At 42.1% G+C, this 19,894-nt stretch overlaps 1 protein-coding gene across 1 annotated transcript in view; it reads right to left on the bottom strand.

The window, feature by feature from the left end:
- Window positions 1-1,312: 1,312 nt before the first annotated feature.
- LOC145400384 (chitin synthase chs-2-like) overlaps window positions 1,313-19,894 on the bottom strand; it is a 29,649-nt gene continuing 11,067 nt past the window's right edge. The window contains exons 8-26 of the mRNA XM_080272899.1: window positions 19,005-19,177; window positions 18,654-18,853; window positions 17,367-17,591; window positions 16,330-16,570; window positions 14,815-14,936; window positions 13,726-14,077; window positions 12,747-12,947; window positions 11,895-12,121; window positions 11,462-11,632; window positions 9,382-9,696; window positions 7,747-7,991; window positions 7,053-7,192; window positions 6,286-6,446; window positions 5,062-5,238; window positions 4,778-4,942; window positions 4,354-4,612; window positions 3,496-3,614; window positions 2,817-2,859; window positions 1,313-1,936 (exon numbers count right to left, since the gene is read on the bottom strand). Coding sequence (XP_080129025.1) covers window positions 2,827-2,859; window positions 3,496-3,614; window positions 4,354-4,612; window positions 4,778-4,942; window positions 5,062-5,238; window positions 6,286-6,446; window positions 7,053-7,192; window positions 7,747-7,991; window positions 9,382-9,696; window positions 11,462-11,632; window positions 11,895-12,121; window positions 12,747-12,947; window positions 13,726-14,077; window positions 14,815-14,936; window positions 16,330-16,570; window positions 17,367-17,591; window positions 18,654-18,853; window positions 19,005-19,177 — 3,526 coding nt within the window. The 3' untranslated portion in view covers window positions 1,313-1,936; window positions 2,817-2,826. The remainder of the gene's footprint in view (window positions 1,937-2,816; window positions 2,860-3,495; window positions 3,615-4,353; window positions 4,613-4,777; window positions 4,943-5,061; window positions 5,239-6,285; window positions 6,447-7,052; window positions 7,193-7,746; window positions 7,992-9,381; window positions 9,697-11,461; window positions 11,633-11,894; window positions 12,122-12,746; window positions 12,948-13,725; window positions 14,078-14,814; window positions 14,937-16,329; window positions 16,571-17,366; window positions 17,592-18,653; window positions 18,854-19,004; window positions 19,178-19,894) is intronic.

Below are 19,894 nucleotides of genomic sequence, written 5' to 3' on the forward strand. Positions count from 1 at the left end.
TATAAACCCAATACAGTAAATATTTTTCGATATTCGATCCTACTCCACAGGGTTCACAGTTCTTTGTTATTGGTATAAGTTCTGGATGCGTACTCAGGCATAAATAGGACTGAACACCTTTGACTAGACGAGTTGGGAGTTTAACGATGGAGATAGAGAAATATTTGGCAGGTCTTCCATCTCCTGGTACTTTTACATGTGCACATCCTGTAAACAAACACGCATTCATACATACATGTATACATCCAAACATAAGCGCACACACATACATACGATTAAGTACAACGTGTATTTGCCTCTTTCTCTGCCAACAGTTTCATTCTGATGAATATATTGCCTTAACGAAACTATAGTAAATATCAAAGTACGCTGTGGATTTGACAAGTATCTATGCTGTACTTTACCGCACATTATTAATACTGTTATTTGGTCCCACTAGTGTTGCCTAATATAGAGTTGGATCATATATTACAAAAGTCTGAACATCACACATAGAGCTGGACCCTATCTAAGAAAAGTTTGAACATCCAGAGTTGGCTCCTATATAAGAAAAGTCTGAACATCGCAAAACGGAGTTGGACATAATAAGAAATTCTTAACATCATTAAACAGAGTTGGCCCCTATATAAGAGAAGTTTGAATATGATTATAGAGCTGGATCCTATTTAAGAAAGACTGAATATTATTGTTTTTAGATCAGTGTACAGTGTTTTTAGAAATGGACATAGTGAGAGTTGCAGGGGTAGGCTACACACTTAACTCTTACTCATACTTTGCCTTCACTTACGATACATATATATTATTGGCATTTTTATAAATATGATAGGAAAGAAGACATTTAACTCAGAATTGAGTGTTAGCGTCAAAAAGACAAGAACATCATGAATAGGGAAAACAGATTATAGACAGTTCCTTGCATGGGCGCAGCCAGATGGGGGGTGGGGGGGGCGTGGGCCTAGACCCCCCCCTTTTCATAATGTATATAGTCACTCAAATGCACTTAAAATGAAGACATTTAGGCATTTATTCAACTTTATATTTCTTCATTCAGCCATTAATGATTTATTGTTTCCTTTACTACTTTTTTTTTAATCTATATACTGTTGTAATGCTTTCCAGGCATCGGTATCTCACTAATAAGGAGAACCAAAATACAGGCCAACTCCCCCAACAAAATCTTGGTTCCGTCCCTGGTCTCTCGTCTACTCATCAATTGCCCGATAATACTGTATAACTAACACCTTGATGCGGAGGAGGTTCTTGTGACTATATTTTTGCTGCAGCCGGACTGTCTTAGGAGAGAGACGTCGTGGTGAAGGGATTAATGAAGGCTATATTCAATTATCCAGTTCGAAATATATCTCCTTAGCTGAATGAACTCCTTCCTACATAGCAACTTTGACATATACAAGCCGTCTTCCGGTTGAATGGATTAAAGCTGAAACCAGGAGAAAAATTTGGAGTGTAGCTGACGATGTTTGCTGTGTCCAGGTGAAGCTGAGGGTCGGGATGATGTTGCGACAGTGTGGTGATGTGATGCTACTGTAATGTGCTCGTGTGGTGCTGTGATACTCTGACACTGCGTTGGTGTGGCGATGTGGTGCTGTTGTGGTGTGCTGGTGTAGTGATGTGGAGCTCTTGTAGTGCGCTGGTGTGGTGATGTGATTTACTGTGGCTGATGTGATATACTGCAGTGATGTTGTGATGTACTGTGGTTGATGTGATGTACTGTGGCTGGTGTGGTGATGTGGTGCTGTTGTTGTATGCTGCTGTAGTAATATTGTGGTGTGCTGGTGTGGTGCTGTGGTGGCGTGGTGCTGTGATGTTATTGTACTGTGGCTGGTTTGGTGCTGTGATGCTGAGCTGTGGCAGATGGAGTGCTGTGTTGTCTGGCTGACGTTGCTCCTCACCTCCTCTCGACCAAGTATCGGCACCACTGCAGAATGTTGACAAAATGGAAAAAAGAAGAAAAACAGTAAGTAAACATGGTAAGTGCTGTGTTTCTCTCCTACAGCTCGTCTTAACCTCTAGCTATTCTTATGGTGCTGGAGAGGAACGCCTTCAAGTGGTGGCAGCGATATAACTGAGCTGCTCCACTGCCTGGTTATACAAACGTCCCTCAGTTCCCCCTCAATTCCCCATAAGAAGGGTGGTGGACTGCAGGTGGAGGATAGCTTCAGCCTGCAGTCCATTAGGTTCACATTTTTAGATGAACCTGGGTCTGCTACAACAACGACGACAATAACAATAGCTACTACTACTATTACTACTACTACTTCTATTACTACTACTGCTTCTACTACTACTACTGTAAAGACTACAGTGTTCCGTCGATTTCGCTGCCTACTTATACAAACATACCGCAGTTCTCTCCCTCTCCCTCTGAAATCAGTATGGTGGACTGGAGGAGAAAGTCAGTTTAAGCCTGAAGTCCACTAGGCTCACGTTTCAGATATGTCTGGGGTTACTACTACTACTACTACTACTACTACTACTACTTCTACTACTACTACTACTGCAACTACTCATATTACTACTACTACTGCAACTACTAATATTACTACTACTATTGCAACTACGAATATTACTACTACTACTGCAACTACTAGGCTAATATTACTACTACTACTACACTATTCATATGGCCAGACGGAGAGTTCAAATGACTGTAAGATAAATGAAAACATCCTGACTGAAAAAAAAAAAAAAAGTGTGAGATCACAGAACAAAAAATATATATCAAATCTGTGAACAAAATTAGCGCTAACAATGTCAAATAATGGGAAGACGACTTGGGACTGTGCCTTGATGCTTACCCAGTGGTGCTTATATTTCTTCAATCTCCGTGGCGAATGACGTCTGTTGGGAAGAGAATACAAGAATAAATTAGAGACTGACAGGAATGTGGCCAGAATTTTTACCTGAAAAGGGAGGAGGGGGATATAAATGGCCTCGCTAGGATATGGATACAGTCGGATTTTAAATCAGAACGATCCAAACTGTTAATCATTTCTTTTCTACTCATGGCAATAAAGAGGAAATAGTGACTAATCCAGAATATCTGAAAAACAGGCAATTTACTTTTAATATATCGAAATTGCTTATTGTATATGTCCAACCCAACACACTCTCCTCCAACCCAACACACTCTCCTCCAAAATAACACACTCTCCTCTAACCCAACACACTCTCCTGCAACCCAGTATACTCTCCTGCAACCCAACACACTCTCCTCCAACCCAACACACTCTCCTCCAACCCAACACACTCTCCTCCAACCCAACACACTCTCCTCCAAGTCAACACACTCTCCTCCAAGTCAACACACTCTCTTCCAACCCAACACACTCTCTTCCAACCCAACACACTCTCCTCCAACCCAACACACTCTCCTCCAAGTCAACATACTCTCTTCTAAGTCAACACACTCTCCTCCAACCCAAGACGTCTATCAACCAAGCCACCAAGGGCAAGTGACTTCAGCAAGCACCCTACCTTGCGAGCGGCCCTGGACATACGCCGTTCCTGCACCACAGACTCCCGCCTCTCAGCCAGCGCCCTCAGTGTGTCCCGCCTCATGCTGGCCTTCCGGATGTTGCCCAGAATCGGACTCTCTGATAATAACACAGCCCACTTTAGCAACACCATTTCTCACGTTAGGTTAGGTTAGGATAGGTTTATAACAATATATCCTATGTTAGGTTAGGTTAGGATAGGTTACTATCACAATATCCCCCGGTAGTAACGCCACACACACACACACAAACATCACCACTAACACTACCACAACCACAACATTATTAGTAATACAGCACACCATCCCTCCATCTAGCACGACACTCATACTACACAGCACCACCACACGCCACCACCACCACCACCACTATTGCAGTCACACCACACACCACCACCGGCTCATCACTCACACCACACACCACCACCGGCTCATCACTCACACCACACACCACCACCGGCTCATCACTCACACCACACACCACCACCGGCTCATCACTCACACCACACACCACCACCGGCTCATCACTCACACCACACACCATCACCGGCTCATCAATCACACCACACACCAACATCACTAACATCATCAATATAGGTACTGTACTTAACACTGTAATCACCTGAAACATTCTCCCTGGCACAGACTTGGAAAATTATACCGAGTGCAGCCTAACCAGTCTAAGTTACACCCAATGTATGATAACAACTCTAGTACTGTCGTCTTTAGATAACACCCTAAAAAAAAATAACATATCTAAATTATCCATAACATTAAAACAGAAAGTTAACATCAAAATTATAATGCGTAAGTCCAAGAAACTATAGATTAACACCAACTCACTAAATCTTCTTTCCTACCATTTTCTGTGGCCTCGGCGGATATACTGAAGAAGCGTTTTTTGAAGGCCACGTCGAGGGTGCTGATGGCCTGCTTGTTCTGGCGGTGCTTCTCTAGGTTGTGGATGGTCTTGCGGCGGCCCAGCTGAACTTCATCGCCGTCGTCATCCACCCCGTCAATGCCCTTCAGCTTCTGTAGGTCCTTCACGATGTTCACAGCGTTCCTCTGGATGTAGGCCTCCTCTGTCATGTCCTCAGCCTGGCAAAAAATAGTAGTAGTGGTGGTAGTAGTAATAGTAGGAGTACAATGACTTGATTATAACTATACTTGCGATTAAAGGTGATTTACTAGTTTTGCTTTAAAAAAAATAATAATAATAATAATAAAAATAGTAATAATAATAGGGAAAAAAGGACTGCACACCTTTCTAGTGCACCAGGTAAGCTCGGTGGAGGCCAGGATGTGTGAGATGGTGCCGAATCGATGCAGCAACATGCCCACGAATTGGATGGCCATGATTACTGCGAAGAAGATCACGAACACCAGACCAATCGGCTCCAGCTTCAGGTACTTGTTTTCAATTAGCACCTGCATGGAGAGAGGGCAGCGTGATAGTTAGCAGGGGGGATTCTCTCTCTCTCTCTCCCTCTCTCTCTCTCTCTCTCTCTCTCTCTCTCTCTCTCTCTCTCTCTCTCTCTCTCTCTCACCTCGAAGTCAGACTCCACGAAGGTGATATTGGTCTTGACTCCCAGGGGCCAGAGGATGTAGATGATATCCTGGTGCATCTGAAGCAGGAAGATGGTGACCACGAAGACAGCGTTCATCATACTGAAGGCAAAGACCGCCATGTTACGAAGCTCCTTCAGTTCAGCCTCGGTTTTTTTCTGAAGAGAGAGGGAGTTAGCTAAGAGAGGCGAAATTAGACTTTGGAATATAATCTCCTCTGTTTCTATCATGCTGGCAACCAAATTTACGATTATATTTAGCTGTATGGATAGATTTCTGAGCTTGGGGGAGCTGAACATAGCCTTCATTGAGACAGAGAGGTGAAGCTAACTAATAGAGGCGAAATTAGACTTTGCAGTTCGATCTCCTCTCTTTCTGTCATGCTTGCTGCCAAAATGACAATTATATTAAGCTGTCTGGATAAATTTTCGAACAGAGAGAGTTGGAGTTAGCCTTATTAATCCCTCTTCGCAGCTGTTCACTGCTAAGGTAAACGAAGCATTATGGCAAAGCAACGTAAGCAAGAATGGAATATGAATAACGTTCTCGGTATCATTTAAGTGGCAAAGTGCTAGAGGACTCAAGTGGCCAAATATAAGGGGAATTAAGTGGCAGATATAAGAGGTATTAACTACACCCTTCTTATTCAAACTTGGCCTAAAATTATGGTATTTCCATATTGAATACTAAGTTGTACAGAGAGATTAACACTTGAATATGATGCTAGTTACGAAGAAGTGCTATGGAAAGGATGTAGAGCAGTAGCATTGTCTTTTCTGAGACTGACATACCATCCACTCACCTGTTTTTGCTCATCCTTCAGTCTTATCATCCACTCACCAGCTTCTGCTTATTCTTCAGTTCTACCATCCACTCACCTGCTTCTGATCATCCTTCAGTTCTGTCATCCATCCACCTGTTTCTGTTCATCCTTTTACCATCCACTCACCTGCTTCTGCTCACTCCTTATACCATCCATGCACCTACTCAGCTACTTCTGCTCAGTCTCACCTGCTTCTGTTCATCCTTTAACCATCCACTCACCTGCTTCCTCTCATCCATTTAACCATCCACTCACCTGCTTCTGCTCATCCTTTAACCATCCACTCACCTGCTTCTGCTCACTCTTTTACCATCCAACCATCCACCCACCTACTTCTGCTCAACCTCACCTGCCTCTACTCATCCTTTAACCGTCTACTCACCTGCCTCTGCTCATCCTTGTCGATGGGCTTGAGGTACATCTCGATCAGATCCTTGAAGAACTGCACCTCGGCGTTCGGCATGTAGTCCACCTCGCCTCTCTTCAGCGCCTTATCCTCCATCCAGTAAGGATTCACCAGATCGTCTCGTTCCTCCTTCGGTCCTTTTATCGTGGAAATAAATAGATGAATAGATAAATAAATAGATAGATAGACAGGTAGATAGATGAATGCGTATCGACAACACGTGTCCTTAGTTATTCAGTTTTTTCCTTATCCTTCATCTAGTAAAGGGTCGTCGCGTCCTCCTCTGGGCCCTGTTAGCTTGGAAATACTGTAAATATATTAATACCGAAAAATAAAAAAATAGATAGATGGATAGATAGATGAATGAGTATTGGCTACACGAGATTACATAGCCTCTCCAGCCCCTAGTAAGTCATTTTTTGCCTTACTCTTCATCCAGTAAGGGATCTGTATCTACTTTTGTGTGCGGTTTGGTAACTTTGTCTCAGATCTGGCGATGCTGGTAGAGGTATAGGGTTGTAATCTTAAATCTTATATAACGAAGGGAAGATAAATAGGCAGATAGATAGATGGGTTGATAGATGAATGGATGGATAGATAGATAGATGGATAGATAGACGGATAGACCTAGATGGTTAAATAGATACACAGGTAGAGGAAAAGATATATATAAGATTGAAAGACAAACATAATATTCTTGCTCCCCCTCCTCATCTCTCTCTCTCTCTCTCTCTCTCTCTCACCTGACATCTCGCTCTCCGTATCGCTGTAGTCAAGATCAATATTTTCCATGGTCTCCTGTATGAGTCCTCCCTCAGGGCGAAGAGACACCCGCTGACGAAGGGTAGACCGACGCCGCTGACTGGGGGAGATGCCCATGTGTCTGTGGGAGTAGTAGTAGTAGTAGTAGTAGTGGTAGTAGTAGTGGTAGTAGTGGTAGCAATGGCAGTAGTAGTGGTGGTGGTGGCAGTGATGGTGGTGGTGGTTGTGGTGATGGTGATGGTGATAGTAGTAGTAGTATCAAGAGATGCCAATAAAACGCCACTACTCTTTTCACTTAAACTTGGCCTAAAATTGCCATCTCTCCAACCTGAATGTTGTTATAACATTATAGTATTATCAGAATGTGATACTAGTCAAGAAGAAGTGTTTTGAAAAGGATGCAGAGTCGTAGCATTGACTTTTTTTTCTTTTTTTTCGCCATTGGGCTATGTGAAGTGAGCTGCAAAAGGACGAAAATTTGGACCAAGTTTGAATAAAACCAGTAGAATTAATATGAGAGTAAAAACAGTTAATATGAGAGAAAAAAACAGTAGTGTTAATATGAAAAGCTAACATATATACCAAGTAACTGAGGTATCTAAAGGTATGCACGTCATAGGATTCAAGGGACGGCAAATAGGACGGTCAGAATCCAAGGCTCTAACAACGACTCACTGCTCAATGGTTTCGAAGCGCATCTTGAGCATTTCGAGCGAGTTGGCGATACTGGCGAGCTGTTCCGTCTGGTTGTTTCTGGTGGGGTGGACGCAACACATAATCTTGAACAGTCCGGCCAGGGAGAACTCGATGGAGCCTTCGTCCTCCTTCTCCTTGCGGTCCCGGGTCAGGAAGCCAAGGAAGCCCTCCTTCTTCTTCGCCTTCTTTGCCTCCTCTGCTTTCTTCTTCTCCTCCTCCAGTTCCTAATGAAGATATGTGAGATTAATGAAGGTAGTAGACATTTTTTTCCAAAGTCTCTGTCTTCCTTAGCCTCTCTTTCTTTCGCTTTCTTTGCCTCCTCCACCTTCTTCTCCTCCAGTTCCTTTAGAAGAAACAAAAATTAATACCTAGTAATATTTCTGCCTCTCGAGTGCAGGAGGGTTAATAAAGTAGACATTTTTTCCTAAGTCCCTGTCTTCCTAGGTCTCACTTTTCTTATATTTCTTTGCCTCTTCTGCTGCCTGCTTCTCTGCCTTTAGTTCCTAGGTCACTGGGGAATATAGTTGGTCAAGGAAACTCCCTAACACCTCTTCCTAAGCGATTCACTTTTCTTTTCTCTCTTGTGGTACTTAAATCTTCAAAATATTACCATACATTTCATAAATAACGTACAAAATTATACAGTATTAACCGGCCGGATCCAGAAATAAATCGCTAAGGAATGGGTGCTAGGAAGCCTCCTGTAGCGATGAGAATACGGGCCAGAGATATTAAGGACCGTATTTTCGTCGAGTAAGGAAGCTCCCTAACACCTCTTCCTAAGCGATTTATTTCTGGATATGGCTGGTTAACATCCTTTTGCACGTTACTTATGCAGAGTATGACGATATCTGAAGGATTTATATTAATTAAGAATAAGACAGTAAAGTATAATAAGTAAAATAAATCGCTTAGGAAAAGGTGTAAGAGAGCTTTCTTAACCGATGCTAAAACCACCCTTAGATTCCACATACCTCTCCAAATACGGTAGTCAAATTCCAAACCCCTTTCTCCTTCCGTTACAAAAAATAATAATAAGAATAATAATAATAAACATTATCGTTTTTTTCAGTAGCTCTAAAAAATACCACATATTTTCTGTTTTTCTTCAGTGATAAAAGTGAATACCTCTCTGTTTTCGTCAAAAGCTCTAATAAATTCCATATATTTTTCTAGTTTCCTTCAATAATAGAAAAAAATCCACATACCTCTCTTCTTTTCAGTAACGCTAGAAACTCCCTATATTTTTTCGGTTTTTCTTCAGTCAAAAAATATTCCATATACCTCTGTTTCCTTCAGTAGTTAAAAAAATTCCATATATTTTTTAAATTTTCTTCATTTATAACGATAAAAAAATCAACATACCTCTCTTCTTTTTCAGTAATTCTAGAAAATTCCATATATTATTCTGGTTTTATACAATTACACACAAAAAAAAAAAAGGTTCCAAATACCTCTGTTTTCTTCAGTAGCTCTAAAAAAAAATTCCATATATTTTTTTGGTTTTCGTCAATTAAAAAATAATTCCATATATCTCTGTTTTCTTCAGTAGCTCTAAAAAATTCCATATATTTTTCTAGTCTCCTTCAGCAATAATAAAAAAGATGTACATACCTCTCTGGTCTTCTTCTTCTGCTTGGCGGCCACCTCACGCGTACCCCAAGAGACATTGTTGAGGTTGAAGCAGGAGTAGATCTGAAGGAGGAGGTACATGGAGGGCACGAGCATGTAGTAGATTATTCCGCAGGGGAGGCAGATGAGCTCCTTGGGGTGCAGGAGACCCGTTACGATGAAGGATCCTGCCGTGGCGAAGAAGAAGAGGGAGGACGGGGAGAGCCAGCCCTCCTCCGAGAATGTGATCATCATACTGACCAACACTATCACCATCACCAGGGCATACACCACCGTCAGGGCGTATGCTATGGAGATCTGGGGGAGAGGGGAGATAGTAGCAGTAGTAGTAGTATGGTCTGACAAATCTTAACTGGCGGCTAAGGTGGGGCACGAAGCTCTGTACAATGTGCCACGTTTTCCATACGCGCGATGCCCTCTCTCTCTCTCTCTCTCTCTCTCTCTCTATCTCCTGGGGGAGATGTGCGTCACTCTGGGGAATTTTGTTTCTTTTATTAGTGACTTTAAAACTTATGCTTTCATTTCTTTATTTTTTTTATTATATCTAACAATATTTAAAAATATTTACTATTGTTTTACATTTGTCACCAGATGACCTCGCTGGTGCGGCACCATAATTTGTTTTTATTCAATCACTCTCTCCTTTCTTCCTTCCTTCCCTCCCTTCCTCCATCTCTCCCTCAACACCTCCCCTGGCCTACCTTCCCCCACCCCTCTCTCTCTCTCTCTCTCTCTCTCTCTCTCTCTCTCTCTCCTGGAGATTTGCGTCACCCTGGGGAATTTTGTTTCTTTTATGAGTGACTTATAAACTTATGATTTCATTTCTTTATTTTATATTATATCTATTTATATTTAAAAATATTTATTATTGTTTTACATTTGTCGCCAGATGACCTCGCTGGTGCGGCGCCATGATTTATTTTTATTCAATCACTCCTTCCTTCCTTCCTTCCTTCCCTTCCTCCATCTTTCCCTCAACACCTCCCCTGGCCTGCCTTCCCCCCCACCCTCTCTCTCTCTCTCTCTCTCTCTCTCTCTCTCTCTCTCTCTCTCTCTCTCTCTCTCATGTATGGTGTTTTAGGATACATTTTGGTTATTTTCTTTTTCATTATATTGTACATATGCGAGGAGTGGGCTGGTTGAGCTTCCATCCTGTCTAAGTCAAGGACACAAAGTGATACGAGACTGTGGCAAGGTCAGACTGGGTCTGAGTGTTGCCGCTCACAAGGATTAAATGTTTTTTTTTTTTTTACTAAGAAATTGGCAAATTTTTACTTATATTCCTACACATTATATTATAATCATAATTGTGACATTATTACCCACGCCAGAAATATGGTAAAAGCCAATAAAGATGACTACATTTTTTTTTTAGCAACACTAAAAAATTTATGCCACGTTTCTGTATTGCCGGGTAAATATTTTATGCATAATAATTTTACTGTTCTTTCATATATTATAATACACACGTTACCACTGTATTCATGTGTTTATCGTATTTGTGATGCCTTTTACATATATAACGGCCGTTTCACATCGCGGGTTTGGGAAACGTGGCACCACTGTACAGAGGGTCGCGCCACACCCGAGCCGCCAGTTAAGATTTGTCAGACCATAGTAGCAGTAGTAGTCCCCTCCTGTAGCCCACTGTACTTCTTTCACCGACACTTCCCTGCCACGTTTGTTGATGAAAGGTGTCACATGAAATATTTCCATGGGGCAGTATTATAAGGCACAAAGGAGTATGACGAGGAAGAAAACGTTTGAGGGAGAAAAACGTTCGAGGAAGAAAGCACTTAAGGAAGTAAACGTTTGAGAGAACACATGAAGAAGAAAACACTCGAAGAAAACTTTTAAGGAAGAAAAACGTTTGAGAAAAAAAAAACACTTAAGGAAGAAAAATGTTTTAGAAAGAACACATCTGCAGAAGAAAACACTCGAAGAATATGTTTGAGAATGAACACACTCGAAGAAAAATGTTTGAAAAAGAACACAACCGAGGAAGAAAAACACTTGACGAAAACGTGAGGAAGGAAAACGTTTGACGAAGAAGAAAACGTACCTGCGTGGGTGACTTAAGGAAGAAACAGGCCACCATGAAGAAGACGATGGGGATCATGTTGTAGAGGAAGGACGTGTTGTTGGACATGGTGGGGAAGGCAGCAGTGAAGGCCCCTACCAGCATGAGAAAGATGGTGCCAGGACCCAGGATCGTACCCACCATCAACATCGACTGCGGGACAAGTTTGCTGATGATAATACTGGTAGTGATGAACAAGAAGATGATGATGATGGTGATGGTGATGATGATATGGTGATGAAGATGATAATACTACTACTACTAATAATAATACAGTAATAATAATTTTTCCTCAAGGGCCACTTTCAAATCATCCCTACATGCTAAGCCCAAGCACCCTTCCCACAATACTAGAAACCAATGAAAATCGCAATCGTTCTTTTTTACGAGCACGCACTATCTCACTCCTCATTACCTGATAGATGATATAGGGCACGGAGATGTTGTCATTGATATCCACGGTCTTCCTTGAGTCCTCTAGCAGATCCATAATATTGGCCATGGTGGAGGGCACCCATCGACGCCGCTGGTTGTAGAACTCGGCGAACCCCTCTGGGGCGTGGGTGTAGGCATCAGAGGCAGCACTGTACTCCACGCGGTACCCTCGCTGTAGTAGTAGTGTACATAGCCATCTGTCCTCGCCTGCAATACGTACATATATACATTACATACAATACAATCGCAAAATCTATTAATACATATAGTCTCGTTGCAGTAGTTGTGTACATAGCCAGCTGTCCTCTCTTGTAATACACACATACATACGTATGTACATTCATACATACGAGAAAATCCATTCATACAGGCAACCTTGTTGTTGCAGCACTGTACACAGCCATCTGTCTTTGCCTTTAATACGCAAATACGTGAAGTGCTGAATCTGCTTTTCTTCTGCAATTCACTATCCTGCTTTGGGGGACAGGGAAGGAAATGAGGCAATGGAACCGCCCGGCTATATCCATGCCACCACGTGAAGTTGTCTTTATTCACCACCTGTTTACCGTAAAGATGTGGATCAATATTTATGACCACCATTGTCCGAATTTCATGGGGGGGGGGAGAGGAAACAGTTTATAAAGTGGCCTCATCAGATCACAGCAACAGCACGTATTCTGATCGTAATGTCTGTAGCTGAGTATCACGTCGTATATATGGTGGTGCACTTGGCCATAACACTGTCGTCCATGAGAGCCTCGATACAGAAGAGTAAATGAAAAAAGCTGGTAATAAATCAGACTCATTAGAACACAAGACCAGCATCACGTACCCTGATCGTACTGTACGTAGTGTCGTGCCTGGCTGGATATGGTGGTGTACTTGGCCATTACATTGTCGTCCATGAGGGCCTTGCCACGGAACAGGGAGAAGCACCCAGGGCTACACAACACACAGCCGATCATGTGCTCAGTCGCCTTCTGCAGCCAGTGACCAATGGCATACTCGAACATCTGATACCACACCATCAGGCCTGGAAATGGCAAGTGTAAAATAGTATAAATAAAGTGTAAAAGTCACTACACAACACAACCACTCCTGTGCTCAATCGCCTTCTGCAGTTAGTTACCTGTCTCATATTCGAACATCTGATACTACACCATTGGGCCTAAGATAAAGAAGATAAGGTATTAAAAAATGAAAATAAGTGTGAAATACGCTACACGAAACACAGACAATCATGTGCCCAGTCGCCTTTTGATAACAAACCATCATTTCTGGCAATGACGTGTAAATATGTTGAACAGTGAAAAAAAAAAAAAAATCTCATTCTCATCTACAGACGCACAGAGTCCCAATAAGGCAACATCTGTATTTCAGCCGTAGGTTAATTCAAAATTTATTATGAGTTTCATTTGGTGCATAGACAAAAGCCAACATTAACTTCTTAAGGCATCAGTGATTACGAATGACATTGCAGCAAACTCTAATTCTGTTAGTTTTCATCTCTTCCCACTGTTTGTATATAAATGCTTGGTAATTTACGTAACAATAGAATTTGCCTAAAATGTAGCTGATGTGCACACCAAACAATACAGTACCTAAGTAAAGGCAAAACAGTATTAAACTGAGACCAAAAGAACTGTAATAATCAACTTTCATATCACAGTGTCGTTAAGTATTCAGATAGAAAAAATTAGTGGGTATTTTTTTCACTGCAAGAATCCCAACCTGTACATTCTTCTTCTTCTTCTTTTAATAATTCCTACCGTACCTGCACCAACTGAATTTTTTTATTTAATAATCCCTACCTGCACCAACTGGATGGATACGACCACAAGCGGCTCCCAGGTTCTTGTTTTTCTTCATGAGATCGACGAGGAGAGCGACGGCGTGGGGGCTGAAATCGATGTCCCCGTCTAAGGCCAGAAGGTAAGTGTTCTCTGCGATCACCTCCTTGCGGTCCACTGGAATAGGCTGGTCCATCAGCTTAAAGCCCAGGAGATAATACATATACATCACCTGAGACCAGCGCTTCTTGTGCCTGATTTTACTCTTGTCCTTGAGGTGAACCACGATCTTGGTCTTCCCCGGTAGCGTCCACACCAGCCGACCGCCATAGGGAGTTGGATACTTCTTAGGGGGTCGGATCCTGATGTTGGTCTGGTGGAGGTATGCGTAAGGGATTTTTAGCTAATTTTTCCAGTCGACTGTGTGTGTGTGTGTGTGTGTGTGTGTGTAAAACCAACAAAACACTGCCCATCAAACATTATCCTCGGCTACAACACGCATTCATCACTTTACAATTCCAGGTCCCTAGTCTTGTTCTAAGTGAAAACAAATTGAGGTAAAAAAACACTGGTCACTGATCTCGTCGTTGGGTAGTGTGCTCCTGATTACTCTAGTTAGTAGTAACAGCAGCAGTACTAGTAGTAGTAGTAGCTGTTGTTATTGCTGTTGTTGTTGTAGCCCCAGGTTCTCCTGTTTGTGAACCCAGTGGACTACAGGCAGAAGCTGCCATCATGGTGCGGTTTACCATCCACGAGTTTAAATAAAAATAACACAAGAAATCTTAAGCACAACCTACGCCCGTATCCTCGCTGGGTAAGGAGGCTCCCTAACACCTCCTCCAAAACGATTTATTTTCCAGACTAACCATTAACATCCTCTTTTTTGCACCCTACATCTTTTTTAGTAGCGACATACAGTATATTGTGTGAATAACATACAAGAATTTAGTAACGGAGCAGAATCAGAAATAAACCGGTAAGGATGAGGTGTTCGTAAGCTTCCTAAATGTCAGAAATAAACCGGTAAGGAAGAGGTGTTAGTGAGCTTCCTAAAAGTACGAAAATACCGCCCCTAGACCCCTCCAAAGCCTCTAAATATAAACATTGTACCTGGTGGACATGGGTGGCAGCCTCGTCCATCTTGTCCACCAGGAGTTTCACGAAGGAGTTGACCACGTTCTCGTCCTCGTTGTCGTCGGAGACCTCGAAGGCGTCGTCAAAGAATATGTGGGCTGGGGAAAGACAGAGAATTATTAACAGTACTTTTGGCCACACGTGAACCTGGGACAATGTCTGTGTGAAGCGGGGGTCTAGCTACAATTTCGGACGTTCACGTATTACAGTTACCTGGTTCTTTCACTCCTCCGTTTATTCATGACACTGCCACCAACAAACATCTAACTATGTCAAGGTTGTCAAATGTACCAAATGCTCGACCTCCGCTACACACTGATGCTGTCTCAGGTTCATATGTTGTCAAGTGTGCATGCAATGGATGGATACTGAACAGCAAAACTACAAGGCTTCTAATCCTATTGTCATCATCATAATCATCTTTGTTTCGCCTATGGATGAGGTGAGGGAGGATCCAGGAAACAAGGAAAGAGAAAGAAGGAAAATGGAAGAACTATCAATAGCCAGACACTCATTCACAAATCATTCAAGCCCTTCGAAGTCATGTCTTCATCTCAAATGCCTAAAAATCTTCATACAGTACTTTGTTTTTAGCCATAGGTGCACTTCACATACACCTTATGAATAGTGGTTATAATGAAGAAAAAGCTGGGTAAGTTTATGCATCTGAAAAGGATTAAGAATCTCTTGAATAGATGTCAGAATATGTGAGTGGTTGTCTTAAAGGATATATTGCTTGCTGGGACTGAGAACGAAGAGTATTATTTGGTATCTTAGAAGTCTAATTAACTAAGAGGTGGAATAGTAGAAATTACAGTGAAATATTAATATTAGTTGTATATTGCTTCATCATGGCTTGCAACAGTCGTCCTTATTTTGTAGACATCTGTTGTAGTATAAATAAACGTCTTCAACAATGCAAATATTCAAAGTATATTGCAATTTGTTAAAGTCGCATTTTTTTTAGTATCTGCTGTAGCATAAATAGCCGTCTTCATTAACGTAAATACTCTGAGCATATAGTAAGCTTCAACAGCAGTAATTATTTTTTAACTGTCTGATGTAATGTAAGTACTCGTCTTCAAAGTAAATATCAAAAGTATATAGGAGATTGTTACAGCCGTATTTTGTAAGCATCTATTATAGTGCAGCTTGCATAATCGTCTCCAGCAAAGCAGATGTGCAGACTATATAGTGATTTGCTAAAGGAATATATTGTAAGCACCTGTAGTAGTATATACAATGTGCCTTAACAAACCAAATACAGGGTATATATTCATATGACACTAATTTGTTTACCCAGCAGTGTTTGTTTTAGATCGCTTGCACACCAAATGCTTGCTGGTATGGGTGGGAGTTCCGCATCACTGTAACCCATATAGCAGTTCTCGCCCGCACCCGCCTGCGTCCAGTGGGGCCACTAGTATGGATTACAGTGATACAAAACTCGAGCCTACACCCGCCCGCACCAACAATTGAATGTGCCCTTACTCTCAAACTCATAGTAGTCTGGATCCACAACCCTGAGGTACTTCTGAGCCACCCTACGCGCGCACTGGTCCTCGTCCATGCGCAGGATGGACTTGAGCATCTCCATCATCTCTTCTGCCGTCTCGTGCCACATGGTTGCCACGGAGTAGATGCGGGTGATCTGGTCCGACGACTTGATCTTGCTCGAAGTGGTGTTGGAGGAGTCGGTGTGGATGGAGATGGTGTCGTAGTACTGAGACAGCTGGCACGGTGTAAATAATAGGTTAGGGAGCGATGCAGGACACACTGAGGAAATATTTGCAAAGAGAGAGAGAAAGAAAGAGAGAGAGGGGGGGGGCAGAGAGAGAGAGAAACGAAAAAGGAAAGCTCCCCTTCTCTGATTAACACTTGGTACGATTATATAAAAAATAGATAATGCAGCGACGTGATATCTATGCACTTGAATATCGAACTAAATATCAAACTAGCCATTACTTCTACAATCTCTGACCATCTCTCGCTGGTTAAGAAAGCTCCCTAACACATTTTCTTAAGCGACTTGTTTATTACACCTTACTGTCCATCCCTGAGTTATATTAAATCCTTCCAATATCGCTCCACTCTGCATAGATAACGCACAAAAGGATATTAGCCAGCCATATCCAAAAATAAATCGCTAAGGAAGAGGTGCTAAGGAGCTTCCTTAACCGAGAATACAGATCCTTACCTCTGTTAAAAGTTAATAATTGCAGGTGCTCTAGAAAACTCTGTCCATTCACACCTGCATCATTTTTTAACCGCATCACAAAGTATCAGGTATATGTGCATCTTTTTTCTCCATTAACTCACGAATATTTTAATTTCCTGTGCCAACACACACACACACACACACACACACACACACACACACACACACACACACACACACACACACACACACACACACTCTCTCTCTCTCTCTCTCTCTCTCTCTCTCTCTCTCCCTCTCTCTCACTCCCCCCCACACACACACAAACCTCACCCCACACCTCCAATCTCCCACATCTCCGCCAACTCACATCTTTCCCCTGCTGGTCGCCGCTCAGCATCAAGTCCTCTGTTTTAAGCTCCCAGTCGTTGTCCCGTCGCCTATTGAGAGCCACGGACTGGTCGATGACGAGGGAGTTGTACATGGGAGTGACGAAGAGCTTTTCCGTGCAGGCTAGTCGCTCGCTCTTCGGGATCCAAATGTGTATGGTGATCCAGGTCTGAGAGAGCAGCCAGAACACCCATATCCACGCATACTGGGGTGGATGGTGGATGGGGAGAGTGTTAGGTAGGGGTGGTGGTGGTGGGAGAAAGAGTAGGGGTTATGGTGGTGGTGATGGTAGTGGCAGAAGTGGTGTGGTGGTGATTAGTAGTAGTAGTAACAGTTGTAGTGGTGGTGGTGGTGATAACAGTAATTGCAATAGCAGTGTTAGTTGCAGTAGTACGGATTACTCTTTTTACTCTAACACGGCCTAAAATTGCCATCTCTCCATTTTGAAGGCTGTTCTATCAAAAAGCTAATACTAAATTATGATGCTAGCCACGAATAAATGCTATGGCAAGGATGTCGTGCCGTAGCATTGTCTTATTCAGCTACTGAGCTGTGTAAGATAAGGTACAAAAGGATAAAATGGGATAAATTATGCTGAACAGTCCACAGTTAAATCCTTCTACTATTATCTTATCCCTGGACTATTTCATTTAACTTAGAAGTGACATTTTCAAACTGCGGGGGTTAGATACAGCCATCATTAATTGACCACTGGCGAGTTTTGGTCTACAAGTGAAGTTACAATTATAGACCTTGATATTTTTCGTAGTACTGGCACAAATCACGTTTATACTAGACAAATATCGTGTGAAAAAGGCTTTGACATTACACCAAGTACAGTACTTGCCGATCAACATAAATAAGGAAAGTACGAAATCGACGACCGTCCATTTTCTCGCGGTATTTGAAAACTTAATTGTTTTTATTTATGAATAATTCGATGCATACTAATGTTCGACCAGTCCTTAATATTATGTTAAAGCTATTTTCACACGATATTTATTGGTTTTAAAATCGATTTATGCTGATATTACGAAATTTATGTGTCGATATTTTCAACATCCCTGTAGACCGAAACTCGCAAGTGGTCGGTTTTTGCGTTACTGGGTGACTCTTCCTGATTTATAATTGTGACAGTAAGAGGAATGAATTATGGAAAAGGTCATCAGATTGAAAGGGTTAACCACATAGATAGATCAATAGAAAGAGAGAGAGAGAGAGAGAGAAAAAAAAAAAAACAGACAGAAAGACACACAAAAACTCTTACATCATTCTTGACGAAATTGCTAAGGATGTCCCCGTTGCTGTAGTCCCAGAAGAGGTAGGTTGGGATCTCCTTAAGAGAGCAGGGATCGTCAAACCTAAGACCACAGGCGGTGACGAGGAGGGCGATGGTCACGGGGATGGTTAGGTTCACGGGGAAGGCGAAGCTGAACCCCTGGATGCAGATCTTACACGCGAATTTGCCTGTGAGATGTGGGTAGATAGGCGTGTTTTCCGAGGACATACGTGGGTTTGTGTTGTCGATGGTCATAAAGCACAAAAAATATGGGGAAAGAACACAACAGGCTCCATGTTCTACGCTGAAACAACACAGAAAGCACACTAAATAACTCACCAAACACGTAGCAGGCCCAGGCGGTGAGTACCTGGATGAGGAACACGTATATGGGCGTGTTTTCCGAGGACATGATTGGGTTTGTGTTGTCGTTGGGCACCGCTGAGGAGAAATCAGGGATGGTTTGGCTGGGCAGGTTCTTCCTCACCTCCGTCACGTTGATTGGGTGCTGGCTGGGGGTGTACAGGGTTTTGATGTCAGATGTAGGTTGATGGTAGAAGATTATTTTGTGAGGGACTGGTGAGAGTTTGTAGATGAAATATTATGTACTGTGTGTATAGAGCAAGTGATTTAGCTCTCCTACTTTACACAGGCACCATGTATGTTACTTAGTGTTTTGGGTCAGGGCCGTGCACACGGGGGGGTGGGGTTAACCACCCCATTTGGAAATAATGAAAAAATCGAATGAAAGCACTGCAATACTAAAACGCAACTCATTAAATTAACTAAATCCCGTTAAAAATGTTACGAGATAGAAAAATAATAGAAAAAGAATTAAAAAGTGCTACAAAAGATAAGAAAGAATGATTTAGAAGTTTGACGAAGGTCCTAAAATGTTTTGTTACCGAAGAGAATAAATGGAAGGTCATGGAAAGCTACTGACAAAAATGGAAGTTTGTAGAACGTTGTGGAAATTTTTAAAATGTTTCATAAGGGTATATAAACGGTACTTCTGTGCAGAGTGAGTTAGCGTACGGTCATAAAGCAGCTAGTAAAGAAGTATTTTCTCTTGTTTTTCCTGTTTTTAGTGAAAGGTGTCAAGTAAACGACCGAATTCATTGTGTCACTTCCAAGGTTCTGTAGAATTCAGTATGCAAATTACCCTGAGTTTGTACCCTTTCAGTACTTTAGTCGGTTACAGTGGCTAAGTTTACCGTATTGCGTTACTT

The sequence above is a fragment of the Coenobita brevimanus genome, chromosome 52, assembly GCF_032717465.1.
Source record: "Coenobita brevimanus isolate Jiangsu-jjx chromosome 52, ASM3271746v2, whole genome shotgun sequence".
In the NCBI taxonomy this organism is placed as follows: domain Eukaryota; kingdom Metazoa; phylum Arthropoda; class Malacostraca; order Decapoda; family Coenobitidae; genus Coenobita; species Coenobita brevimanus.